General features: G+C 42.3%; 2 protein-coding genes across 2 annotated transcripts in view; both read right to left on the bottom strand.

Moving 5' to 3' along the window:
* Positions 1-561: 561 nt before the first annotated feature.
* Positions 562-20738, bottom strand: TPH1 (tryptophan hydroxylase 1). Its single transcript, XM_062196418.1, has 10 exons — positions 20622-20738; positions 17686-17869; positions 15320-15420; positions 11169-11236; positions 10830-11026; positions 7177-7312; positions 5854-5980; positions 4298-4393; positions 2272-2405; positions 562-741 (listed from the first exon to the last, which is right to left on the bottom strand). Exons 1-10 carry the CDS (start codon positions 20736-20738, stop codon positions 567-569), a joined length of 1335 nt encoding a protein of 444 aa, XP_062052402.1. The 3' UTR covers positions 562-566.
* An 11-nt stretch (positions 20739-20749) lies between these two features.
* SAAL1 (serum amyloid A like 1) overlaps positions 20750-27690 on the bottom strand; it is a 49981-nt gene continuing 43040 nt past the window's right edge. The window contains exon 13 of the mRNA XM_062196415.1: positions 20750-20791. Within this exon, the coding sequence (XP_062052399.1) occupies positions 20765-20791 (27 nt within the window). The 3' untranslated portion in view covers positions 20750-20764. The remainder of the gene's footprint in view (positions 20792-27690) is intronic.

Here is a 27690-nt window from a genome sequence, read left to right as displayed (position 1 = left end):
AACTAGACCACCAACTCTTTACTAGGTATGCCCTGTGTACAAAGACCTCTATAATTTTGCTCATGCTAGCAGTAGAAAACAACTGATCTATTAAGTTGGGTGTGTGAATGTCACTGAGCTTGGCACAAATTCAGTAATAAGTAGCAAATACTTTATAAATAAGGGGATCTCAGGTAACAATATGAGTCAGAGCTCTATAATACTCATAGAGATCTAAATAATCATAAAAACCATCTTATTCAGGAAGAATTTGAGACAACAGGCCCAGACTAGTTCCATCCATTGGGTCAAACAATTTACTACTAAAAATGGGTGGTAAATTGTATGGTATGTGAATTGTATTGCACTAAACCATTACCAAAAACAAAAAACAAAAAAAATGATTAGCAGATAAAGTATCCAGGTGCAGTTTTAGCCTAGTGATTCATTATGGAATGGGATTAGAGAGTATCATTTAGCCAGAGGCGGCTATCCTTCCATGATCAGGTCTTCACGAAAAGCAGGGCTGGCCCACCAAGGCCTCTGAATCGATGCTCGGACGGTGTCTGAGTTAGGACTGGCAGCCGTCAGACACTCAGCTGCCTGCTGACCTTCCCAAGGGCGTCGCTGACAACGTCGAGATCATGCCGCAGCTCGTTCATGGCATTCGTTATGCTTTTGGCGTCTTTCAGGATCTGAATGCTCCGTGTGTAGGGATTATATTTCACTCCAAAGGGACGCTTAATTGTTTTGGTAAATTCTCTATTTAGGAAAACAAATAAGAGGCCATAAGTTTGTAGGGGGGAAATGGTGGAAATTAAATAACATTATATATATTTCACACCCTGGGCAAAAGACAAATCTTTATTAGACATGCAGGCAAACAACAATCTGACCTGCTTCACTACAGGCCATGTGCAGAAGTCCCCGGGAATCTCCCAGAGTGGAAACTCAAAAGTAAGCACGGACATCTCTATCCCAGTATCACTAGGGAAAGATCCTGTAGATGACTCTGTTAATGATTTATTATTGCTTTATATGTCTTTTGACTACAATAAAGAGACTAACTTTATCAACAGACAATAGCAGCATGACCCCATAGTAACAGGTCCCTCAGTGACATAACTAAACCTATGTTCACATATACACAAACTCACATATGCAGACACACACACACACATCCTCAGTGGGCTAAGAATAGTCCTACCTCCTGCATATGTACATTCTTTCTGCTTAGAATGTTTTCCTCTAGCCTCCTCTCAAATGACCTAAATCTTACTCTTGCTCCAAGCATTAAAGTTCTTCCTACTTTATCAAGCCAACATCTGAACCTTGCATTTGGCACCCCTAAGAAAAACCACATTCAGAACCCCTGTGAATAACTGTGCAGCTGAGGACAACTGCACATGATGCGCAGGGGCTGAAATCCAGATTGGTTGCCATCCACCTGGTCTACCCAGAGGGCACTCTTTTAATCTGCAAAAAGATGCCTCGTGTGATAGAGAAGGTCCTGCTGGTATTGTTCTTTGGGTCTGTGCACAGTCTAATTCCACCACAAAAGTTATATCTCTGGAAGATAAGGAACATGCCTTCAACTTCAGTCTCTCCTCATCCTTGAATGTGACCTCGTGGCCCCTTCCATCGAATGCTGCATTGTTATTCTGCTTCTGTAGTCCTTTCCTTTCCTATGACCTCTGTCTTTATTCAGGCTTTAATTTTCATCTGAAGTTTGTAAGAGTCTCCTAAAAACTTTCTCTGCCTCCAATAAACTCCTTTCTTAACCACACACTTAGCTGAAGAGTTAAAGCACAGCTTTGCCTCATACATAACTCTTAAAATTTTCAACCTCCTTATCTTGTTTCATGTCTCTCAGACTGTAATTTGACATATCTAACTACTACGTATCCTTTCTCAAATGACATTAAACCTTACCTGTTCCCCTAACTGGAATTAATTGCTTTTGAATAAAATGCAGAACAATGTTCCATTCGTAAATCTTTTAGGCTCTCGTCACTTGCCATGTTGTTACAAAGTGACTTTGTATGTTTTTTTCCTATTAAACCATAATCTCTGATGACAAGGACCAGGAAGAAACCAATTTCTCAGCATATAGATTCATATTTGCAACCACCTATCATTATATGCAACATACTCTGAGTATCTGTTCTGAAAGAGAGATGTGTTGGCAGAAATCCTCTAGTGGGCTCCTAATTATCTAGCTTCTGTGACATTATCATCATTGAACCTGCCTTTTGCAGAAGAAAATGAGGACATCAGAAAGATATACTTTACCTCATCTTCTCCTTTGCATCTTCAAAGCTTTCAGATACAAAGTAGACATCCTGAAAAGTTGTGATGAGGCATTCTTGTTTACAGGTAATCTTGGGATCAAAAGGCTTTACTTTGGCATGTCCAGAAAGCACATGCTGGAGAACAAAGAGTCAGTGGATCAGGTAATATCTATTTTCATAACTCACGCAACCGTCATAATTAGCATACTTTTGAATGATTCACATATGTAATGGCCCCAACCTACATTTCCAAACTTAACACCCTTAGCTCTAATTAACCCACAATATTTTCCAGAAACACAAATACCTTGCAGTTTCCCACAGGTGCTCCCAAGATAATCCCAAGGCTGTATTCTCAGTCTCTTCTCCATGTAGAAGGCACTCAAAGATGTTTATTTGTTCCTGCATTGTAGCAGGTATTTTCTAACCAGCACATTATTCTTATAAATGAGTTATATCCACCACCAGGGGGCAGGCTCCTTGAGAGCAATACAGTACCTTGGACAGTTCCCACTATCCCTCCACTCTTGTTTTTATTTAATGCGTGCATTTTTTCATAGATACAAACTTTAGGAATACAGTGGTTTTTTCCCCCATACCCACCCTCCCCTCCGAACTCCAATCCCACCTCCCTCTCCCTCTCTCATCTCCATCTTTCATTATGGTTCATTTTAGTTTGATTTTATATACAAGAGGACCAACTCCATGCTAAGGATAGACTTCAACAGTTGGCACCCACTGCACACACACAATATATAGAGTACAGCTTGGGAACAAAATTTGCAGTCGATTCTCATAGTACAACTCATTATCTCCCTCCACTCTTCCCATTCTTCCCTCCATCCCTCAACTGTTAAGTTCATTCACTCACTGGATAAATAATAAATCTCAAATAATTCCTAGAAATTATAAAAGTTGCTGCTAGCATATCATACATAGTGAGTAAACAGAAAGACTTTGTAAGCAAAGCTTTAAAATACTTTTTATTTACAAGAAATTACATGTTGAGGCTGGCACTGTGGTGTAGTAAGTTAAGCATCCACCTGTGGTGCCAGCCTCCCATATGAGCACCAGTTTGAGTTTTAGATGCTCCACTTCCATCCAGCTCCCTGCTGATGGCCTGGGAAGCAGTAGAAGATAGCCCAAGTGCTTGGTCTACACACCCATGGGAGACCTGGAAGAAGCTCCTGGCTCCTGGCTTTGGATCAGCCCAGCTCTGGCCCTTCCAGTCATTTGGGGAGTGAACCAGCAGATGGAAGATACCTCTCCTCTTTCTCTCTCTCTCTCTCTTTCTCTTCCTTTCTTTCTCTGTAACTCTGTCTCTCAAGTAAATAAATAAAGCTTTTTTAAAAAGAAATTACATGTCCATCTATATACACATAAACTAAGGTCTTCAAAAAGTTCATGGAAGGTGCATATTATGAAAAAAATTACACTAATGATTTCATTTTTGCATAAAAATAAGAATATCTTTCAATATCTTTTTTCTCCTCTTTTTTTTTTTTTTTTGACAGGCAGAGTGGATAGTGAGAGAGAGACAGAGAGAAAGGTCTTCCTTTGCCGTTGGTTCACCCTCCAATGGCCGCCGCGGTAGCGCGCTGCGGCCGTCGCCACCGCGCTGATCCGATGGCAGGAGCCAGGTGCTTATCCTGGTCTCCCATGGGGTGCAGAGCCCAAAACACTTGGGCCATCCTCCACTGCACTCCCTGGCCACAGCAGAGGGCTGGCCTGGAAGAGGGGCAACCGGGACAGGATCGGTGCCCCGACCGGGACTAGAACCCGGTGTGCCGGCGCCGCAAGGCGGAGGATTAGCCTGTTGAGCCACGGCGCCGGCCTCAATATCTTTTTGTATTCATACGGTGAATAATTTAAAACTTGGGAAATAAGGGGAAATGCCTTCGAGAGTGTTGACTGCTGCCCCCAAGCATTTTCCATAGTAAGCTCTTGTTCAAATACAGAGACCATTTCAGGTTGCATCTGCTATTTTAGGGTGAATATGATTCTGTGCAAAGATTTACAACTCTTACTTTGAGTTCACTGATAGAAGAAAGTAAGCCAGCGCCGAAGACTCGTAACTGTCCGTCTTGTTTACATAGACCAAACTCCACAGTAAAAAAGTAGCACTGCAAAAGGACATCAATATTACTTTCACAAGCTGAGTTACTCCATTTAAAACACATTTCAACTCTTAGTCACTGACTCAAAGCACAGAATAAAGCCCAAGATCCCAGCCCGGTTCACAAGTCTCATTTTAAACCAGCACTTCTCAAACTTGTGTTCTGAGGATTCCTACATACAATGACAAATCACTAAGGCCTCCAAAGTTCTATTTTATCATAGGTTATAGCTAGTTGTATTAACCATGCTGAGAATTCAAGGTTAGAAAATTTTTAAATTGCTACTAACTAATCGTAAAATATAATAAGCCCATTTTATACTAACATAAATCAAATTTTTAGTAAAACAATTATATCATACACAACAAAAAAGTGAGAAAAGTAGCATTGTTTTACACTGTGAGAAATATAACACTGTGAGAAAGCATAATCATTTTTATTATGTATTACTGATGTTATTACACTGTAATGTTTGGCTCAAGCTAATTAATGACATTATTACAAATCTTTTTAATGTCTGGCTAGACTTTAGCCAATGTCTGGTTAGAACACAGATGGACTGTTATATCTGCTTCCATATTTAACCTGCCGCAATATGTTGTTTTAGCTGAAGGAATGTGAGGAAAATTCAGCTCCGTACAATAATTAATTGAAAAAGGGTTGACACCACGCTGCATTGTGGAATCTGAACTGTCTGCTACATTAAAATCCACTTTGCACTTTCAATGGATCCTTTGCAGACACCCTGTGAAAGGCTCTCAGAGACCCCAAAGGTCCCTGAACTGCAGTTGGAGAAGCACTGTTCTAACCACCCAGTCTATTTTACATCACCTCCTCCACCCTCACCCTGTGTTCTGGCTTCTTCTTTTTCCCTAGACACACCGAACAGCTCCCTGTCTGTCTTTCCTGGTGTGCCCTCATCCTGACATGCTCTTCTTTCCTAGACGTATTAAAACATTATTCATTTCCATCATCTGGCCTAGATGTGTCTTTTATATGAAAACTTCCCTCAGATGGTTTCCTGCATCCCCAGAGCACGCACTTCTCAGATTTTTATCTCATTCCAACACAACTGTCACCTCATGTGGTGTATAAACTCCTTGAAGACAGGAACCAAGCCTTACTGATCTTTGTAATTTCAGCACAGTGTCTTGTACTAAAAAGTCACTTGTCTTGATACGAAAAAATATTTTAGCATCATTTTTTGGAACTTAGCATTTTTATTGGAAAATAGAAGATACACAACCTATTGACACTATCGTAACCTTGTGTTTTCTCTACCTTGTTCAATCTCCCTTTGTAAATCCTTAAAATTTACATTTAGATTATTTAAATTAAATATTATGTGCACAGGCAAAATTTCTACTATTTTGCTTTGTAGTTTAAACTTTTAAACTACATCAATATTCATGCATCCCATTCCAATTGAGAATTATGAATCTATAGAGTTATTTCCAGAACGCTACCGTTGCCAGTTTTTGAACAGCCTCCTCTGAAGCTCCAAGGGAAGCCAGGCCAATTTCTTGGGAGAACTGAGCAAAACTTGGCTCAGCCAAAAGGGGAACGTGACCTAAGAGTTCATGGCAGGTATCCCTGAAACAGAGGAACAAGTTTGTCACACTCTGGTGCTGAGCACAAATGCATAATCAACCATTCACTCAAATCAAAATTCAGTCTTAACTTTTTTCTAGTTGATCAGGTGGTTTTGATTTGGTAATAGATCACAAAGGCCAATAATCAGATAAAGAAATGATTTTGGCTCAGTATCTTGACTGCTCACTGACATACACATGTAAGTGCATATCAGATATATTTCAAATGCTCATATCCCCCAAACCAGGTCTCTGTCAAATGTCACCTTCTCAGCAAGGCCTTTCCTGATCACCCTTTGCAAGACAACAATGTCCCACAACACACCTCTATCCCCTTCCCTCTTTCTATTTTTTTTTCCTTGACAGTCACTACCTTCTTACATAACACACACATGCATTTACTTATTTGGTTATTATATTTATCTCCCAACTAGAACACAAGCTCTATAAAGGCAGGAATTATCATTTTATTTTTTCATTACTATGTTCCCTGTGCTTACTATAGCATCCAGCAGCTAACATGCTGTCAATTACCAACAACAGTGATAAAGATGAACGTGTTGGGGCTGGTGCCGTGGTGAAGCAGGTTAAAGCCCCAGCATGCAGTTCCAGCATCCCATATGGCTGCTTCACTTCCAATCTAGCTCCCTGCTAATGCACCTGGGAAAGCATCAGAGGATGGCCCAAGTCCTTGGGCCCCTGCACCCACATGGGAGACCTGGAAGAAGCTCCTGGCTCCTGGCTGCAGATTGGCTCAGCTCCAGCCATTGTGGCCATTTGGGGAGTGAACCAGCAGATGGAAGACATCTTTATCTCTGTCTCTACCTCTCTCTGTAACTCTATCTTTCAAATAAATAAATATTAAAAAAAGATGAAAGTCTGGCCACAGCGCGCTACCGCGGCGGCCATTGGAGGGTGAACCAACGGAAAAAGGAAGACCTTTCTCTCTGTCTCTCTCTCTCTCACTGTCCACTCTGCCTGTCAAAAAAAAAAAAAAAAAAGAAAAAGAAAAAAAGAAAAAAAAAAGATGAAAGTGTATAGCACTTGCAACACATAATATGTGTCAGGCAAGTCTTCGAAATGCTTTACATGTGCTAATTCATTTAATCTCACACACACACACACACACACACATGATAGGTACCGTTATTGTAAATAACCATTTGATGAATGAAGGGCTGAAGGAGAAATACTCACGGCTCTGGGGTATAGAAGGGGTCTGAACTGTGTCTCACATATTGAGTGCAGTGAAAAACTCGAAAGGCTAAACCTGATAAGAAATCTCTTGGTGATAAGTAACCAGCCACAGGACGAATGGAAAAACCTGTGCGCTCTGCAAAGCAAAGGTGAAAACAGAGAAAATCTTACCAGAACAGATGTAGACCATTTTAACTCTACTAGTGACACCAAGTAACACAATGCGAGGGCATAGGAAGCTAAAATTAAGCATATGTGTACCAGGGGATCTAATAATTTTTAAACACTTACCATAGCCAAGCAGTTAGTTCTTTTTAAATTTCGATTTATTTATTAATTGAGAAGCAGAGAGAGAATCAGAGAAATACAAAGAGTCAGAAACAAAGGAAAAGTGAGCTCCCATCCACTGGTTCATTTCCACCGCACCTGCCCACCCACCATGCCCACAACAGCTGGGGCTAGGCCAGGCCAACGCCAGGAGTCCAGAATTCAAGCCAGTCTTCCCACGTGAGTGGCAGGGACCCAGCATCTTAAGTCATCACCTGCTGCTTCCCAGGGGGCACATTAGCAGGAAGATGGAACTGGGCAGAGCCAGGACTTGAACTCAGTTACTCCAGTATAGGATACAACTGGCATCTTAACCACTACACCAAACATCTGCTCTGAGCTAGATGAGCTAAGGGGTTTTCTTCTATTGTGACAACTATAAAACTGATGTTCTGCAACTCAGTATTGTTCCCAAGGCCATGTAGAGAATGATAAAGAGAATATAAAACTCTAGGCCACAGGGTTTGATGCAGTAAGACATCACTTGGGATGCCTACATCTCATACCAAAATGCCTATGTTTAAGTCCCAGCTCTGCTCTCCTTTAGCTTCCTACTAATGCACACCCTGGGAGACAGCATGTGATAACGCAGGTAGTCAGGTCCCTGCCACTCACATGGGAAACCTGGCTTGAATTCCTGGCTCCTGGCTTTGGCCTGACCTAGCCCTGGCTGTTTTGGGTATCTGATCTGGGGAGTGAACTAACAGATGGAAGAGCGCTCTCTCTCTCTCTCTCTCTCTCTCTCTCTCTCTCTCTCTCTTTCAAACAAAGAATTTAAAAAAAAAAAAGGAACTAAAGTCTCCTTATACTATACTTTTCTGTCTCCCTAAAGAGTTTAGAATCTCACCTGAACAGTTGTACTTCTTTCTTCTGAAAACTTGCTGACAGAATCTATTAATTTAGGTGAGAGCCATTTGTTTAATCTATACCATTTTAAACCAGTACTATCTCTTGTAAAATACTCTGTTTTATCTAAACTGAATGGTGCTTTTCCTAAAGCCAACACTGCAAGCCTCCTGGACAAGGAGCCAACCACGAGGCAGGCGTGGGAGGCCTCTGTGAGTCCCAATCTGGTCCTGAACTTCAAACCATCACAGTTCTGGTATTCCCATCCCATCCAGTTGTTTGTACTTGGATGCTCACACTCTCATGGGCAGAGGACACTGTCCAGAAGAACTTTCCACAGGGATAGAAATGCTCTAAATCTGTGCTGCCCAAAAGGCCACAGTAGCCACAAGTAGTTAAGGAGCATTTGTGATGTCACTAGTGTGATGGAGGGACCAAGATTTTGGTTGAAATTCAGGTTAGTTATTTAACATATAAAACAACCACATGTCTAGTGGCTATCATATTTGACAGTGCAGTAACCCCTTCCAACTGATTTTTTTTTTTTTTGACAGGCAGAGTGAACGGTGAGAGAGAGAGACAGAGAGAAAGGTCTTCCTTTTCCGTTGGTTCACCCTTCAATGGCCGCCGCGGCCATTGATGTTTTGTTTGAACTATCTTGTCATTTTAGTTTCTCTGACACTTGCCTGTAAAACACATTCTATAACTGGACCCCAGGTGAACAGCTTTCAGCCTTGCATCCAAAATATTTTCTCCAATTCTCACACAGATTGAATTTTACAACAATTTTGGTAGCACATATTTGTTCATATTTGTAAGTCCAGTGAGGTCACATGTGTTGATCTCTATTATCCTTAATCACTAGTTGTTTTTAATTGTCTGGCTTTTGTAGGAACAACTTAAGAATTGGGGAACTGAACAGCTAACGTACATTTCTGTTAACAGTCAATGTAAGAAACATAAAACAATAATTTCAGACTACAATGGAAATAAACTCTCTGAGTCAAAAACATTTTCACTAACATTCTAATCTGCTATGATAGAGAAGGATACATATTTTTCCTAAATTTTGTAAACCCTGGAGATGAACCATCACTTCACTTCCTATAGTAGCTAGAAAAAACAGAGACCTGAACCAAATCAAAGTTCTCCTTTTAGAAGAACCAAGTGAGGCCGGCGCCATGGCTGACTAGGCTAATCCTCCGCCTGCGGTGCCAGTACTCCGGGTTCTAGTCGCATTTGGGGCGCTGGTTCTGTCCCAGTTGCTCCTCTTCCAGTCCAGCTCTCTGCTGTGGCCCAGGAAGGCAGTGGAGGATGGCCCAAGTCCTTGGGCCCTGCACCCGCATGGGAGACCAGGAAGAAGCACCTGGCTCCTGGCTTCAGATCGGCGCAGCACGCCGGCCGTAGCAGCCATCTGGGAAGTGAACCAACGGAAGGAAGACCTTTCTCTCTGTCTCTCTCTCTCACTGTCTAACTCTGCCTGTCAAAAAAAAAAAAAAAAAAAAGTTATCCTTGCCCTCGGTTAATGTCCCTACTAGCACATCATCTTTCTTGGGAAAATATTAGAATCTTGGTGTGGAAAGGAGCCTCAGCGATCGAACGCTCCGACCTTGCTCAAGCTGCTTGACTGTCCTCTGCCACGGCCCTGACCAGCAGGTGTGCAGCTTTTGCATGAACAGCTCCCAGCTCCCTGGGAGGGAAATGCACCAGGTCATGAGCCTGTTCTGCTTTCAAATGGCTCATTCACCAAGGAAGGCCTTCTCCATTTTCAGCCAGCAGCTTTCAGCTTCAATCCAACCGTACTTTACTTTAGGGTCCCTCTATCACATAAGATGGCTTTTAAATATTTAAATAAAGCTACAGCATCCTTTAAGTCTCCAGGTTAAGCACCCTAAGAGTCCTTCAGTTTCACTTATGTGACATACTTTCAAACCCCCTTATAATCCTGTTCACTTTCCTCTTCTCTTTTTTCAGCTTAAGATGATTGCTCTTCGAATGTGGTGCTCAGGCCTTGACTGGATACTCCAGGACAGAAAATAGGAAAAGGCTGGCCTTCCATAGACATTGTTCCTCTATGAAAACTGTTGTCATGGGGATGGTGTTATGGCACAGTGGGTTAAGCCACTGGTTCCAGTCCTAGCTGCTCCACTGCCCGTCTAGCTCCCTGTTAATCTGCCTGGGAAAGCAGTGGAAGATGGCCCAAGTGCTCAGACCCCCGCACCCATGTGGGAGACCTGGAAGGAGTTCCTGGCACCTGGCTGCAACCTGATCCAGCCTCAAAAGTTGCAGACATTTGAGAAGTGAAACAGCAGACAGATCTCTCTCTCTCTCTCTCTCTCTCTCTCTGTCATCCTGCCTTTCAAATAAATAAAATAAATCTTAAGTATGTACATTAAAACAATTAAAAATTTTTAAAAACTGTTATTATGATCAAACCAGAATTCAATGTTCTCCTTACAAAAAGTTAATTTGCTTGTTACCTTTTAAAAAGTTTGAAATGTCTTCCAGCTGTGGGATATTGTCTTCCCGATATCCACAATACTTGGAAAGCAGAGGTAAATTTTTGAGATACTCTCTGCAAGCATGGGTCGGATAGAGTTTGTTGAGCTCCCGGAATACGGTTCCCCAGGTCTTAATCTCCTCTTCCGTGAATTCAACCTTAGGAATGGGGTCTCCACTAATTGAGGTAGAGGGAAGGAGTTATTTTTAAATTAGCTTTCAATAAATGGTAGCACTAATTTTGCTTTCTCTTTACTAAATGAATATAATTTACTCTATTTTAGTATCTCAAAGTATATATTATTTTATGATATACTTACTATTTATAGCTCATAGCCAAGTCTGCAAAGTACTTTCGTCTTTTACGGTAGACATTGTCTTTGAAGCCCTAATAATCAAAGATAAGTTTTTAAATATCCACATAAAAGAATACGCGAAACATTTCCTCAAGCTACTATATTAAAGGACTACATAACGGTTATTATGAACAAGCATTGATTAGAGTTTTATGATCATTTTTATTTTAAACTCAATGCTATATGACAGTTTTATACTCGAGTGGCTACAAAGATAAAAGACACTATAGCTACAAAGATACCACAGAGGCTGCAAAAATAAAATAAATTGAAGAATAAGGAAAGCACTGCCCTAGTCAAATATGCATGGCTCTTTTCCAAACAATAGGGTTTGTTTTTTAATCATTTGACTACATCACCAGTAACCTGAAATAGTAATTAAAAATAAAACAGTAATCAATAATATCTGAAATAGTGACAATAAAATCTAGCCTTAGACTTTATCACAAAATGCACACATATTCATCATTTGAAGAAACAAGCCATAATAAAAAACAGAACAGTAATGTTTTTTGTGTTTTTTTAAAAGATTTTATTTATTTATTTGAGAGGTAGAGTTATAGATAGTGAGAGAAAGAAACAAAGAGAAAGGTCTTCCTTCTGTTGGTTCACTCCCCAAATGGCTGCTACAGCCGGCGCTGCGCTGATCCAAATGCAGGAGCCAGGTGCTTCCTCCTGGTCTCCCATGCCGGTGCAGGCGCCCAAGCACTTGGGCCATCCTCCACTGCCCTCCCGGGCCACAGCAGAGAGCTGGACTGGAAGAGGAGCAGCCAGGACTAGAACCAGTGCCCATATGGGATGCCGGCACCTCAGGCGGAGGAATAGCCAAGTAAGCCACAGCACCGACCCCTACAACAGTAATGTTAAAACTCATGCTAACCAGGGGCCAGCATTGTGGTGCAGCTGGTTAAGCCACTGCTTGCAATGCTGGCATCCCTTATCAGAGTGCTGGTTCAAATCCTGGCTGCCCTGCTTCTGACCCAGCTCCGTGCTGCCTTCCCAGGATGCACCACAATGCCAGCCCCACTGGACATTCCATATAAAAGGAACCATACAATATGGGGCTTTTTGTGATTTGCTTCTTCAAGGTTCACCCATGCTGTAGCACATATACAAACGTCACGCCTTTCTATAACACATAATATTCATTCATGGATATCACATACTTTATCCATTATTCAATTGGACATTTGGGTTCCTTCTATTTTTTTGCTGTTATGAATAGCACTGCTATGAACATTTGTGTACAGGTTTTTATATGGACATATGTTTTCAGTACTCTTAGGAACCTAGGAACCACTGGTGATTTTTAGGAGAGAAGAGGGATAATGGTCATACTGAGGTGTTAGCTCACTCTGATGACTGTGAGGACGAGTTTGAAGGTGGCAAGGCTGGAGGTAGAGAAACCAGTTAAGGCCGGCGCCGTGGCTCAACAGGCTAATCCTCCGCCTAGCGGCGCCAGCACACCGGGTTCTAGTCCCGGTCGGGGCGCCGGATTCTGTCCCAGTTGCCCCTCTTCCAGGCCAGCTCTCTGCTGTGGCCAGGGAGTGCAGTGGAGGATGGCCCAAGTGCTTGGGCCCTGCACCCCATGGGAGACCAGGAGAAGCACCTGGCTCCTGCCTTCGGATCAGCGTGGTGCACCGGCCGCAGCGCACCAGCCGTGGCGGCCAATGGAGGGTGAACCAGTGGCAAAGGAAGACCTTTCTCTCTGTCTCTCTCTCTCACTATCCACTCTGCCTGTCAAAAAAAAAAAAAAAAAAAAAAAAAAAAAAAAAAAAAAAGAGAGAGAGAGAGAGAAACCAGTTAAGGGATAATAATGGGGTGAGTAAGGAGCAAATCTCAGAAACATCTGGGAAGTGAGAATCAGCAGGATTTGTTAAGAGATCAGTAAAACTGACGTCCTCACCTTTCCATAAGTAGGACCCAGATTTTCTTGCCTCTGAACCTTTGTTCACGTTAATCCTTCCTGAATCTTCCTTCCTCTCCGGCTCTTATCTGCTGAAACCTTTTGAGGCCCTTTCTCTGGTCTCTGCAGCTAGAGGTGTTTGCTCTCTTGTGTATATTTCAAAGCAACTGGTTCTAATCACTCAGGGCACTTTTACATTTCATCTTGTGCTTACTTCTACATGTGTGCTTTAGCTTTTCAACTAGACTGCAAGCTCCTTTAGGGCAAGTCCTGTAATTTATTACAATGGTTATTCAAAGAGGTTATAGAATAAATGGACGATGGGCTAGTGGCTGTCTAAAGTAGTATAAGGTCACAGCCACGTAAGCCATTAAGTGAGAAAAGCCAGATTAAAGCCCTGGTCTGTGCAACTCCACAACGGCACTTTCTTCTCCTCTCCCCTCCCAGGAACCTAGAGCCCCTTGAGCAAGCTTAAGCCCTGGATTTATGGATTCCCCAACTCTTGCCTGTACTGTACAGCTCGCTAGTTCATCAACTGTCTAATAAATCAATCATGGTGGGCAACATGGGTGATCTTAATTCCCCGCTCCAAAAACCCATGACCATTCTTACTACAAACTGACTGGGGCCAGCACTGTGGTGCAGTGGGTTAAGGCCCTGGCCTGAAGCACCGGCATCCCATATGGGCACTGGTTCTAGTCCCAGCTGCTCCACTTCCTATCCAGCTCTCTGCTATGGCCTGGGATAGCAGTGGAAGATGCCCCAATTGCTTGGGCCCCTGAACCCACGTGGGAGACCTGAAGGAAGCTCCTGGCTCCTGGCTTTGGATCAGCACAGCTCCAGCCATTGCAGCCAATTGGGGAGTGAACCAACGAATGGAAGACCTCTCTCTCTCTCTCTCTCTCTCTGCCTCTCCTCTCTGTAACTCTGACTTTCAGGTAAATAAATAAATCTTTAAAAAAAAAATACAAACTGATTTCAGATACTGTGTTCATTTTATTACAACAGTTGGAATAGCTCTTCAGAATAGGGGTGCCAAGTACTGGACAGATGTCTTGGAGCCAATGAAATTAGATGCTTTTCAGGCATTTAAGTCATAATTCCACCAACATGGGCATCTACTAAATGCTTCCTGAAATCCAGATCAAAACATGGTTCCAGGGGCTGGTGTTGTATAGCCTGTGAAGTCACTGCCTGTGATGCCAGCATCCCATATGAGTGCTGGTTTTGAGTCCCTCAGCCCCAGTTCATAACCAGCTCCCTGCTAATGTGCCTGGAAAGCAGCAGAGGAAGATCCACATGTTTGGGGCACTGCCATCCACATGGGAGACCCAAATGGAGTTCCTGGCTCCCAACTTGAGTCTGCACCAGCCCTGGTGGTTGTAGCCATTTGGGGAGTGAACCCGCAGATAGAAGATCTCTCTCTCTCTCCCTCTCTCTCTGTCTCTCCCTCTCCTTCTCTCTGTAATTCTGCTTTCCAAATAAATAAATCTTTTTTTAAAATGGTCATGATAGCCTAGTGATTAAGACACCCACATCCCACACTGGAGTGCCTGGGTTGGACTCCCTGCTCTGGCTCCTAACTCAAGCTTCCTACCAGCACAGACCCTGGGAGACAGAAGGGATAGCTCAAGTATCTGGGTTCCTGCCATCCATGTGTGAGACCTGGATTGTGTTTCTGGCTCCTGGTTCTGGCCTTCATGGATATTTGGCAAGTGAATCACTGGATGGGAGTGCTGTGTATGTGTGTGTCTCAAATTTATATATTTTAAAAAAGGTCCTGTTTAGAAAAAAACACCTTTTCAAGCAATGTTGTTCTTAGAGCCAGGCATTTGGTGCAGCAGTTAAGACACTGGGACACTGCCTCCCGTGTTGGAGTTCCTGGTTCAAGTTCAGGCACCACTTCTGCCTCCGCCTTCCTGCTAACGTGTACCCTGTAAGGCTGCTGTGATGGCTCCTGCATGTGGGAAACCTGGATTGAGCTCCAGGCTCTGGCTTCAGCCTGGCCTCGCCCCAGATACTGAAGGCAGGCATTTAGCAAGTGAACCACTAGAATGAAGATTTCGCTCTCTCTTTCACTCACTCTCTCTCCACCCCTCCCGCCTCTGTCTTTCAAATAAATAAAAATAAGTAAATAAGTTTTAAGTTGTCCTTAATTTTCATTTGTTTTACATTATTTTCATGGAAATAGTCATTAAAAAATATTTACAGGATGGTCTGCATCTAGCTCAGATCCATACATCAAAACTCGGTTAGCACAATGGTCCAGGTCTGAAATCTTCTTTGGAAACCAAGGAACACTCTCCATGCCTGAAAAACACAAAAACCACTGAAATTGGAAAAGATGATCTTAAATAAAGCAATGGGGAGACAAAATTAAGAAATAACATGCAGCTGGATGAGATTTTTAATTTTAGCATGTATATTGAAAATCTAAGAAGTAAATTCTATTCAAAATTTTTAAGCTATAAAACCTTTTTATGGTCTTCAGGTTGATTTCTTAATTACTGGAGAAATGCTGTAGGCTAGTAACAGATCAAAAGTAAGAAAAAATTGTAAGCCACATATTTATCTACAAAAGCAGAATAAGGCAGTAAAGTGTGTTTACAGATCAACATGTAGATTTAATTAGCACTTTGAATTTTTATTTTTGCTGTTGAAAAGGATCTTAGAAATCATTAATGTCTTTGTTACTGTGATCTGACACCAGTCTCATTCTCTGGGCCCTCATAAGACCTGGGGTTTTTGCAACCGCTGTTCCTCTGCCTAGAATACATATTGTGCTCCCACTCCTCACCCCACCACACCCTGCTGGCTTCCTGAGAACACCCAGACCTAAATATAATGAGAGCTTGGCCAGCGCCATGGCTCAACAGGCTAATCCTCTGCTTTGCGGCTCTGGCACACCGGGTTCTAGTTCCGGTCGGGGCGCCGGATTCTGTCCCGGCTGCCCCTCTTCCAGGCCAGCACTCTGCTATGGCCCGGGAGTGCAGTGGATGATGGCCCAAGTGCTTGGGCCCTACACCCTATGGGAGACCAGGATAAGCACCTGGCTTCTGCCTTCGGATCAGCACGGTGCGCCGGCCGCAGCGGCCATTGGAGGGTGAACCAACAGCAAAAAGGAAGACCTTTCTCTCTGTCTCTCTCTCTCTCACACTGTCCACTCTGCCTGTCAAAAAATATAGGAAAAAAAAAATAAATAAATATAATGAGAGCTCCTCATTCCAGAAAGCCTTCCTGGATGCTGTAGGTGGATCCTTGTCCTCTGACTTCCGGAGACACACTGCTTCCAATCCTCCATGTGCTTTTATTATGTTCTATTACAATGCATCTGTTTGTCTTACAGAAAGCACTAGAACAACTGTAAGGTAGGAATTATATATTTTTGGAAGCTACTTTGCTTAGTAGAAATATCTGGCCCAAGTTGGTATACCCTAAATATCAACTGAACCATTTAGCCATCTAGAAAGCTCCTCATTTTATAGATGAAATAACCAAAATCCAGCAAAGAAAAGTAATTTGCCCAAGGTAACTAATTTCTAATGGAAAAGAGAGGAGGACTAGAATGCAATCCTTCTTGCTCCCGTGTACCACTCTTTCTAATGTACCCAAGAGTCATAATCAAGATTTAACCTCAAAAACAACCTGGATATCAATCACTCAAAATATACACCAGCAGAGCTCTAGGCCCCTGCTCTGCCAGTTGTTAACCCTTTAGCTGTGACTGGTAGGCATGGGGACTATGGCAAGCCTCTCCAGCAACAGAAGTGGGAGAGGGGATTGGAATAAATGCTGTACATAGCAAATTTCACATTACAGTTCTCAGCAGCTCTCAACTTTTTCAAAAAATTTAAAATATTCATTTAGCTAGATGCTAAACTCTGTGAGCATTACTAAGAGCTCAGAGGTTGTGAACTGGTGGTTTGTGGAATCAAGAGATACTTGGTGATTAGAAAATTAAGACATAACTTAATCTATTTCTAAACATTCTGAGTTCTTTTTTTAAAAAAATTATTTATTTATTTGAAAGTCAGAGTTACACAGAGAGAGAAGGAGAGGCAGAGAGAGAGGTGGGGGTCTTCCATCCACTAGTTCACTTCCCAGTTGACCGCAACAGCTGGAGCTGAGCCAATCCAAAGCCAGGAGACAGAAGCTTCTTCTGGGTCTCCCATGTGCGTTCAGGGGCCCAAAGATTTGGGCCATTCTCTACTGCTTTCCCAGGCCATAACAGAGAGCTGGATCTGAAGTGAAGCAGCTGGGATTTGAACCAGCGCCCGTATGGGATGCTGGCACTGCAGGTGGCGGCTTTACCTGTTCCACCACAGCGCCAGCCCCTGAATTCTTTCTTATGCTCAAGATTTCCTTTTCATTTCTCCCACATTTGATCAAACAGTGTTTTATAATTTTTCCTTAGCAATTACATTTTTAGGAATTACATTTTGTGTCACTTCACTACAAGACTATAAGCAATTTGTACAGATTTTTATTTTTACTCTCACGTCTTCAAAATGGGTAAGACTGGACATACACCAGACACCTGATTTTCTAGGTAATACTTTCACATTTCAAACTTACCATCTTCCTTCATAGTCAAATTATCTGGTGGAGTCACAGAAAGAACATTGGTATGAGACTTCAGAAGATGAAAAATATCATTCAATTGTTCTCTGTTGGTATCACAGTCAACAAAAATCTCAAACTCTGAGTTTCTTCTCTTAGATTTTCGGGACTCAATATGTAACAGGTTCACATGCTTCTCCTGTGTAAAGCAGAGAGTAAACAGCTCCTGTAACTGTCTCCAGTGGTAGTAATCTTTGAGCAGATTACATTCATTACCGCCAAATATCAACCTCACACTGGTCATAGTAGCCACAGGTGAAAAGGCTGTTTTAGTGTGGCAACAGCAAACTAATTCCCACTTAGCTATTATGTACTATTCAAAAAAGTTTGCAAAATGCACCATACTCTCAAGAAACTAATAAGATTACACCCATTAGAGGTTCTTCAGACTGTCAGAATAAATTGGTAATTAAACTTTGCTACTTTTAGTTTGCAAAAAAAAAAAAATAATAATAAATTGGTATTAAGTAAAAATACCAAATCTCCTCAATACAAAGAATCTTTTGAAAATTCTCACAAATAAAAACCAGATTCAAATTAATGCTGGTCCTTGGAAAAGAAAAGTTTCTTTCAAAAATGCATTTAATAGGGGCTGGCTCCGTGGCGCAGTAGGTTAATTCTTCGCCTGCGGCACCAGCATCCCATATAGGTGCCGGTTCTAGTCCTGGCTGCCCCTCTTCTGATCCAGCTCTCTGCTATGGCCTGGGAAAGCAGTAGAAGATGGACCAAGTGCTTGGGCCCCTGCACCTGCATGGGAGACCAGGAAGAAACACCTGGCTCCTGACTTCAGATCGGCACAACTCTGACTGTTGCCGCCATCTGGGGAGTGAACCAACGGAATGAAGACCTTTCTCACTGTCTTTCCCTTTCACTGTTTGTAATTCTACCTCTCAAATAAATAAAAATCTTTTAAAAAATGCATTTAATAAAACTAGGGGAACGTCTTAGACAGAGTTTAATGCCTCAAATCTCATAAGCCACGAACTTAGTAACCAGCTCAATTAGATAGCTTTTTTTTCCCTTAAGATTAATTTATTTGTTTGAAATGTATAGTTAGAGAGAGAGAGAGAGATCTTCCCTCCACTGGTTCATTCCCCATATGGCTACAATGGCCAGGGCTGGGCCAGGCCAAAGTCAGGGGCCTGGAACTCCAACTAGATCTCCCATGTGGGTGGCAGGGCCCCAGATACTTCCCAGGTGCATTAGCACAGAGCCATAGAGGAAGCGGAGCAACCAGGACTCAAACTGGTACTCAAACGAGATGCAGGGTTGCAGGCAGCAGCTCTCCCCACACCAGCCCCCCAGATTGCTTCTTCTGATGTCTCCCCATACCAGCCTGAGCTGTGGGGCCCATGATATACTCCTGAGGGGAAGGGTATCATCTCCTAGCAATCTGGGTAGCTAAGGAAAGCACTGAAGACAACATTGAACCATGAGAACCAAACACACAATGAGCAAATGATCTCCAAAGCTAACCAGTTCATCCTAAAACAACTTAATGAACACTTGTGTAGTCAGGTAGGGACTGTGAAGAATGCAAAGAAGGGTAAGACTCGTACACACCAGGGGTCTTCCAAAAAGTTCATGCAAATACATATTATAAAAACAACTATACATGGGCTTAAATTTTTTGCACCAAAATAAACTTACCTTTTCATATCACTTTTCCATAAGCTTTCTGATGTTACCCACATATAAGGACTTTACAATCTAATTGACCAACACACGAATGACAAACAGAAAACTCAAAAAGTAAGTGTCCAGGTACAGACATGTTGTAAAGGAAAAAACCATTATGAGTTTAAAAAGTGAAGGTTTTGTGGAGTAAAGGGGAAATGAAATGAATCTTAAAGAATGGGCAGAACAGGAAGATGGAAGGGAAGAAGAAGGGATCCAAATCAAAGGAAATGTACAAGCTAAGGCACCAATGACAATAGAATTATTAGGTAACATGAGCCACCCAAGAAAGAATTGTGTTAGAGGATGCTAGGAAATTGGAATAGGCAGGGTTTATCTTGTGGAAGAGAGAATTTATCATAGAACTAATAGGAGGAAGCCAGTTACAAAATACACTGCAGGGGCCGGTGCTGTGGTGTAGCAGGTAAAGCCGCTGCCTGCAGTGTTGGCTTCCCATATGGGCACCGATTTGAGTCCCAGCTGCTCCACCTCTGATCCAGCTCCCTGCTAATGTGCCTGAGAAAGCAGTGGAAGATGGTCCAAGTCCTTGGGCCCCTGCATCTCTCCCTCCTCTCTCTCTCTCTCCCTCTCTTCCTCCCTCCTTCTCTCTGTATCTCTGCCTTTCAAATAAATAATAAATGAATAATTAACAAATTAATTTTTTAAATAACTTGAATTTTTTTAAAAAAGTGGAGCACCAGGGACTCAAATTAGCACCCATATGGGATTCCAGCACTGCAGGCGGCAGCTCAACCCATTGTGCCACAGCACTGGCCCCAGTGATATGTGATTAGGTATACCATTAAGTAATATTTAAAGTTTAACATTTTATTTAATTAAAATTCAATACTCTGAAATCTATGAAATGCATCTTTCCTTGTTTCCTACGAGCTATTTGTATCTGCTCTTCCATAAATTGTATCTCTTGCCCATTTATTAGAATTGATCAATATTTTAGAAACTTAAGTTCTTCAGAATTTTCTGTAGCCCATCTATGAAAAATTTACAATAATTTTTGTTTTAAATGTAAACTTACAAACTCATTTTCAGAAGAGCTTGGAAGCTAACTGGTATTTGATTATATATTATGTACATATTTTTTTCATTCTGAACTTGGAAATGCTTTTCAGAAGATATTAAATATTTGTAAATTGTGTTTTTAATTAAAAAAAAAAAAGAAGAAGAGCTTGTGCACAAATATGGAGACTGCTTACCTGGAAGATTTTCAGTGCTTTTATAAGTCCTCCAACTTCATTCTTTAAGGAAAAAATGAGAGTCGCTCTTCCTCTTTCCAAAGAATGGTCTTTGTTCTCTTTATTATCTTCAATCATGATGACTTTGGAGTAATTCTCTAAAACTAAAGTATGAAACTACAGAAAACAGGCTAAAAAAGAAGTTGCACAATATGGATAATATTCAATAACCAAAGGCACATTAATTTACCCAAGCTTCACTTTCCTGAAAGCTTAAAACTTAATTGTCAAAAACGTAAAACTCAGATAAACTGCAACGAGACTAAATAAGATAGCGCTTTCCTACCATCATGCCTAGAATAACCAGTAGCTGTATTACTAGTTTCCTTTTCTTTTTTTCTAAACCCATCCTTCTTTCAGGACGTGACTCAGCCCACTGGGTCCTTGCGGTCTCCCTGATGAGTATAGCCTGATACTGGGTGCTCTTCCCCCATGAAGTCCTACCTCCTTCACCCACAATTTCAGTACGCCATTATACACATCCTGAATGGCTTCCCCAAATGTTTTATCCGTATGTGTCTTGACTTTGAACGGGGCAGCATCTTTAGAGCAAAAGCAAGCCCTTCTGCTTGCTTTGCAAACTCAAAGCCTAGCCAGCTCTGAGCACATGTGGACCAGATGGGTAAATACTAGCCAGGAGAATTCTGGTTCCACTCTCTGCCCATAGAATTCCTTGGCCACGGGTCCTGAATCTTTTTCAGTATTGGCCTACAAGTACTACCTGTACATGTGTTGGAGGTGAGGATATTGTGGGTGTATAGTAGGGTAGGATATCTTTTCATTGGTGGCTGTCAGCTGATTCACATTTGAGAAATAAGATTTGGAGTAATCAATGAAAACAGCATTTAAGAATGTATTCTGAATCATTTCCCTTTGGTTATTAAGCCAAGTTCCATATTGTAGTCCTAGTGGAATTAACTTATAACAATTCAAAATGATATGACTGATTTCACTGTCTTTCACTTGTTCTCACTGATCGATCCAAGCCCATGGCAACCACTCAGAACAGATACAGTGGTGACTGTGGGCTTGGAGCCAGAGAGACTCTGTTCCAGCCTACCACAGCTCAACACTTTACTCCCTGGTGGAAGCTTTCCCTGCCCTCCCAGGTCAACCCTTTACTCTTGGTTATCATAGAACCATATACCCCCCTTGGGGCCGGCGCTGTGGCTCACTTTGTTAATCCTCCGCCTGTGGCGCCGGCATTCCATATGGGTGCCAGTTCTAGTCTTGGTTGCTCCCCTTCCTGTCCAGCTCTCTGCTGTGGCCTGGGAAGGCAGTGGAGGATGGCCTAGGTGCTTGGGCCCCTGCACTCACATGGGAGACCAGAAAGAAGCACCTGGCTCCTGGCTTTGGATCGGTGTAGCGCTGGCCGTAGAGGCCATTTGGGGAGTGAACCAATGGAAGGAAGACCTTTCTCTCTGTCTCTTTCTCTGTCTATAACTCTACCTGTCAAATAAAAAAAAGTAAAATAAAATAAAAGAACCATATACTTCCCATTCACAACAACAGTCACAGCTGCAGTTGTGACTTTGCCTCAGTGAATATTTGGTTATGTCTGTCTCTCAAACTAGACTGTGAACTCCATGGGGGCAGAGATCACATTATTATTATTATTATTATTATTAACAAGTGAAGCAGCCGGGACTTGAACTGGCACCCATAGAAGACGTTGGAGTTGCAGATGGCAGCTTAACCTGCTGCACCACAGCGTCAGCCCCCAGGGATCATATTACTTTAACTCACCATTTGTATGCTCAGCATCTTCATAGTCCCTAAACATAATAATACTGTATAGATGCCACTAAATGAATAAATAAGTTAAAAACGCATTAAATATATGATTCCCACCCTCAGGGAACTGAGGGTCTGATAAGGAGAGCATGACAATGCAAAAGGGTAAAAGCTGTCATGAGAACAGATGGTATCATGACAGCGGTAACTAGATTAATTATTCTGTCCTGTTCAGAGAGGCTTCCCTTGAAGATGTGCTTTAACATGATCTTAAAAAAAAAAGGAGGTGATGGGAAGGAGTACATGTGGAGGTGAAAGAAGATGAGGAAGCGACCAACCACTACAGAGCAGTGAGAGGCCACGTGGGCCAGGTAAGCAGGGACAGACCCTTCAAAAGCTTCCACCCAGACAGTGCAGGGGCATTCGGACTTGATCTCCTATGCCCACCCAAATGCCAGTCTAAGCATCATGTCACAGCCAGTCTGACCCAAGGTTAAGTGAGGAAAATAAGGCAAGGTAGTTTTCCACTAAGCTAAAGTCCTGGCTTGGAAAAACTTCTCCATATTTTGTCAAGTTCACAAAACCACTTAGATTGTTTGAGTTGTGCCAATTTATTCTCTAGAAATAAAAGTCACGGAGTGCCGGTGCCATGGCTCACTAGGCTAATCCTCCACACTGATCCGAAGGCAGGAGCCAGGTGCTTCTCCTGGTCTCCCATGCGGGTGCAGGGCTCAAGCACTTGGGCCATCCTCCACTGGCGCCCCAACCGGGACTAGAACCCGGTGTGCTGGCGCCGCTAGGCAGAGGATTAGCCTGTTGAGCCACAGCGCCAGCCTCCATATATAATTTTCCTTAACCCATAGTATGTGGGGCCGGCGCTGTGGTGCAATAGGTTAATCCCCCACCTGCGGCGCCGGTTCTAGTCCCGGCTGCTCCTCTTCCAGACCAGCTCTCTGCTATGGCCAGGGAAAGCAGTAGAGGATGGCCCAAGTCCTTGGGCCCCTGCATCCATGTGGGAGACCCAGAAGAAGCTCCTGGCTCCTGGCTTCAGATCGGTACAGCTCCGGCCATTGCAGCCATTTGGGGAGTGAACCAGCGGACGGAAGACCTTTCTCTCTCTCCCTCTCACTGTCTGTAACTCTACCTCTCAAAATAAATAAAATCTTAAAAACAAAACCCATACTATGTAACATTTTGGGGCCCCTTATAGGATAGGTGACAGCCCTGAACAGTGCCCCCTGACTTGAAAGAGGGTATAAAGTACCAAAATGGCTCATAGTTATTTTCATAAGCAATAACCAGATACTAAATGCACCTGCTGAATTTTCTGCTTCAGCATTCAGTCTTTCTGATACCTTTAGAATTTATTTTGTCAATTATTTATCAGGCATGTACTATTGGAAGGACTTCTGTGAATAAGTTCAAAGAGTATGGAGATAAGGAAAAAATAATTCTTCCCTCTACTGACAAGATTTTGTCCACTCTTAACAACCCAAGAAGTAGGTAAGGGAAGTATATCAAATGTCTGTAATGCACTAATATTACCCCATTTAATTCCCATAAGCTTTTGTGGGAGGAGATAGGAATTATATCTATTTTGTAAAAGAGAAAACTGAAGCTTACAGAAACTAACCAGCCTGTCCATGGTCACACAGCTAGAGAATGTGAGCACACACATTTAAAACTGGGTCTGTGCAAATGTGAATGGTAGCATAGAGATCTGTTTTCTCCAAGGTTATCTTGAAAATGTTGAGAGAAGCAGAAGATAGAAACAAAATGTGGCTTCTATTTAGAAATTGTCTTCTACTTTGACATCTTGTCACTACCTATTTACACTGCAAAACAGTGTAAGGAGACATGTGGAATGTAAAACCTGACATGTGTGACCACTGATCTGAGGTTTATCAGTTATGACCTCAGGATGCTACACAAATTTTGAATATAGCTAAGTTCCCAAACAGCTGACATGAACTCACAACATCCAAAACTCTTACACATTCTGAATGTCAGAATACGATGTGGTGTTCTGAAAAAAGAGACTGAGATATATGATTCAAATTTTAACAAGTATCAATTTATTGTGCTTAAGTCTCCAAAAATGCTTAGATATTTTTAGTTGTGCCAATTTATTCTCTCAAATTAAAATAATCTCAATTTCAAATGCCTAGAAATTAAGTGGCCAGTAAACTTAATAATAGTGTGGGTTTTTCTGTGATCCGAATGATTACAAATGGTATGAGGAGGCATTTGGCCCAACGATTAATATACCATTAGGGAGTGGGCATTGTAGGGCAGCAGTTTAAGCCACCACTTGGGACGCCTGAGATTGAGTCCCCCTGTGCTTTGGATCCAGCTTCCTGATAATGAGCACCTGGGAGGCAGAAGGTGATGGCTCAAGTACTTGGGTCTCTGCCACCAGCCTGGGAGACCTGGACTGAATTCCCAGCTCCTGGATCCAGCTGGGCCCAATCCCAGCTGTTGGAGGCAATTGAGGAGTGAAGCAGTAGATGGGATCTCTCCCCACCCCCCCTATTTTTTTCTCTCTCTCTCTTTCAAATAAATACATAAATTTCTAACAAATGATTACTAATGGTAGAAGTAATGAAATTTCAATCCAAGCACAATGACATGTGTAAAGCACCATAGTCAGTGTTAGGACAGCAAACATTTAAAGATAGCTTGCTTCTAAAGAGCTCACATACTTGGGGATGGGCAAGGAAGATGAGGGGACACACTTCCCATTAAGTGTAACTCAGGAGAAGAGAAGGGTCCGTGCAATCCCAGCTGTGGGATGGCTGAGTACCCCTACTCACTTCCCCTACCCCCAGGATCATTATTTTGTGAGATTAACTGAAGAAGCCTCCGACAAATCCTCGAGTCTTCGCTGAGAAAGGATTTATGGATGAGAAGCAAGATATATTACAAAAGAGTTGCAGCTTCAAAGGAATTGACTATTTCTTAAGGTAAACTTAAGAATATGCTGGAATTCTAGATGGTGGCTCTGGAGCTGACATCAGGGATGGTCTCAGCTGTGCATTCTCAAAATACTTTTAAAGATGTGGAAATTTTTGGCAACATTTCTTGTGTGTCTGCTTATAATTCAAAGATGGACTTTTCTTTTTTAAAACACAATATGGGTTACCCTGTCCTATAGAAGCAGATACAAACAATAAGAGACACAAAATAATATAAGTAAATCAATCTAGGCAAGTTATAATATTTATGTGCATCAACTTCCTTATTTGTGAATTTGGAGGAAGAATAATGAACATCTATTTCATGGTTCTATGAGATTAAATATATAACATACATGGTGTGAGAAGGATTAATGGAATATAATATATATGAAACTTAGATCAAATGTGGATCTACACTAAGTACTCAATCAATATTATCTCTAATATTGGTGAATGCATCCCACATTTTCTAGTCTTCAAAAAGGAGAAAATGTTAAGTGTAATGAAACTGACATTCTAAACTCTTCTGGTTAAGCAATTTTTCTTGCCCTGAGAATTAAACATTTTATAAGATGGTTATTAACATATTTCTTATAGTAGCAAACACATGAGAAATATTTTATGACATAAATGCAAGTATTCTTTTGAGGCAAGATGACTTTCGTTTTTTTGGTTTATGTATAATGAAATCCCTAAAATGTGTTAAATTCCAAATTTCAAGAGATTCATTTCGTGAATCTTTTACAAACAACAATTTAGTGAGTTAACCTACATTTATTATTTATTTTCCCTACATTGTCACCATGACATGCAGAAGGAAGAGAATTCTGCAAGCATTACACTATATTTTAAAATCACTATTTTCATAATATAAGTAAACAAACTGGGAGCTAGGCTCAGAAAATGGCAAAGAAAAGGGATTTAGGGAAGTCAGTGGTAGCACTGACAAAACTCTAGGTTTCCTGGCAGTTTGCCCTTCAACAATCTTAGAGTTTAGAAAAAAATTATTAATTATAAAACTGTATAAGGATTTCCTTTCAAGTTTCAAAACTGGCCCTTGGGTTCCCCTGGAAACATCATTGTGTGAAGATACTAACAGTCACGACTGACCTGGCTCGAACCTTTAGAGGTTCATAAATCTCATTTCTTTTCCTGATCCAAGAATGGATCTAGTTTTTCCACCAGCATTTCCTTAGTGGGTGCAGGCAGATGTCAGTGAAGGACACGTTAACTGAATATTTATGATATAGAAGGCATTTGATGTTTTTATTTATTTAGAGATATGAATTATATTAAGATTTGGACACCTACCTATTCTTGTTTAAGGCAAGATAAGAGTGAAGGTTCTCAAAAGGAACCTTTCCTAAGAAACTGGAAGAAGGGCCAGCGCTGTGGCGCAGCGGGTTAACACCCTGGCTTGAAGCACCGGCATCCCATACGGGTGCCAGTTCTAGTCCTGGCTGCTTCTCTTCAGATCCAGCTCTCTGCTATGACCTGGGAAAGCAGTAGAAATTGCCCAAGTCCTTGGGCCCCTGCACCCACGTGGGAGACTTGGAGAAAGCTCCTGGCTCCTGGCTTCAGATTGGCGCAGCTCTGGCCATTGCTGCCATCTGGGAAGTGAACCAGTGGATGGAAGACCTCTCTCTGTAACTCTGTCTTTCAAATAAATAAAAATAAATCTTTAAAAAAAGGAAGAAACTGGCCAGCGCCGCGACTCAATAGGCTAATCCTCCGCCTTGCGGCGCCGGCACACCGGGTTCTAGTCCCGGTCGGGGCACTGATCCTGTCCCGGTTGCCCCTCTTCCAGGCCAGCTCTCTGCTGTGGCCAGGGAGTGCAGTGGAGGATGGCCCAGGTCCTTGGGCCCTGCACCCCATGGGAGACCAGGAGAAGCCCCTGGCTCCTGCCATCGGATCAGCGCGGTGCGCCGGCCGCAGCGCGCCTACCGCGGCCATTGGAGGGTGAACCAACGGCAAAAGGAAGACCTTTCTCTCTGTCTCTCTCTCTCGCTGTCCACTCTGCCTGTCAAAAAAAAAAAAAAAAAGGAAGAAACTGGAAGAAAATTTCCCCCCTCTTCTCTGCCCCCCCCCCCCATAAGCTTACAGGTAGGGCTTTGATTTTTACTAAAGTTTGGCTGAAACTGCCTGGCTGACAGTTTATGAGGCATTAGTTCTTTTTTTTCCCCTTCACTGAACTTCTCTAAACCTCTTTCACAGACCTCAGTATCTTCCTGGGCTCCTTGTTAGTCTTTCCTTCCCTGTTTAACCTACCTACCCTCCCTTACTCCTTCAAAGAAAACTTAGTGAGATAAAAGGCCATAAAATGACCACAGATCACACTT

This window comes from Lepus europaeus, chromosome 7, assembly GCF_033115175.1.
Source record: "Lepus europaeus isolate LE1 chromosome 7, mLepTim1.pri, whole genome shotgun sequence".
NCBI lineage: Eukaryota > Metazoa > Chordata > Mammalia > Lagomorpha > Leporidae > Lepus > Lepus europaeus.
This window is presented reverse-complemented; position numbering and strand designations above follow the sequence as displayed.

Coding starts and splice junctions, on each gene's coding strand:
- TPH1 (XM_062196418.1), bottom strand. CDS start 20,738: ATGATTGAAGATAATAAAGAGAACAAAGACCATTCTTTGGAAAGAGGA. Junction 17,870..20,621: donor AAGCACTGAAAATCTTCCAG/GTAAGCAGTCTC, acceptor TGCTTTACACAG/GAGAAGCATGTGAACCTGTT. Junction 4,394..5,853: donor CTGTTCAAAAACTGGCAACG/GTAGCGTTCTGG, acceptor GTCCTTTTGCAG/TGCTACTTTTTTACTGTGGA.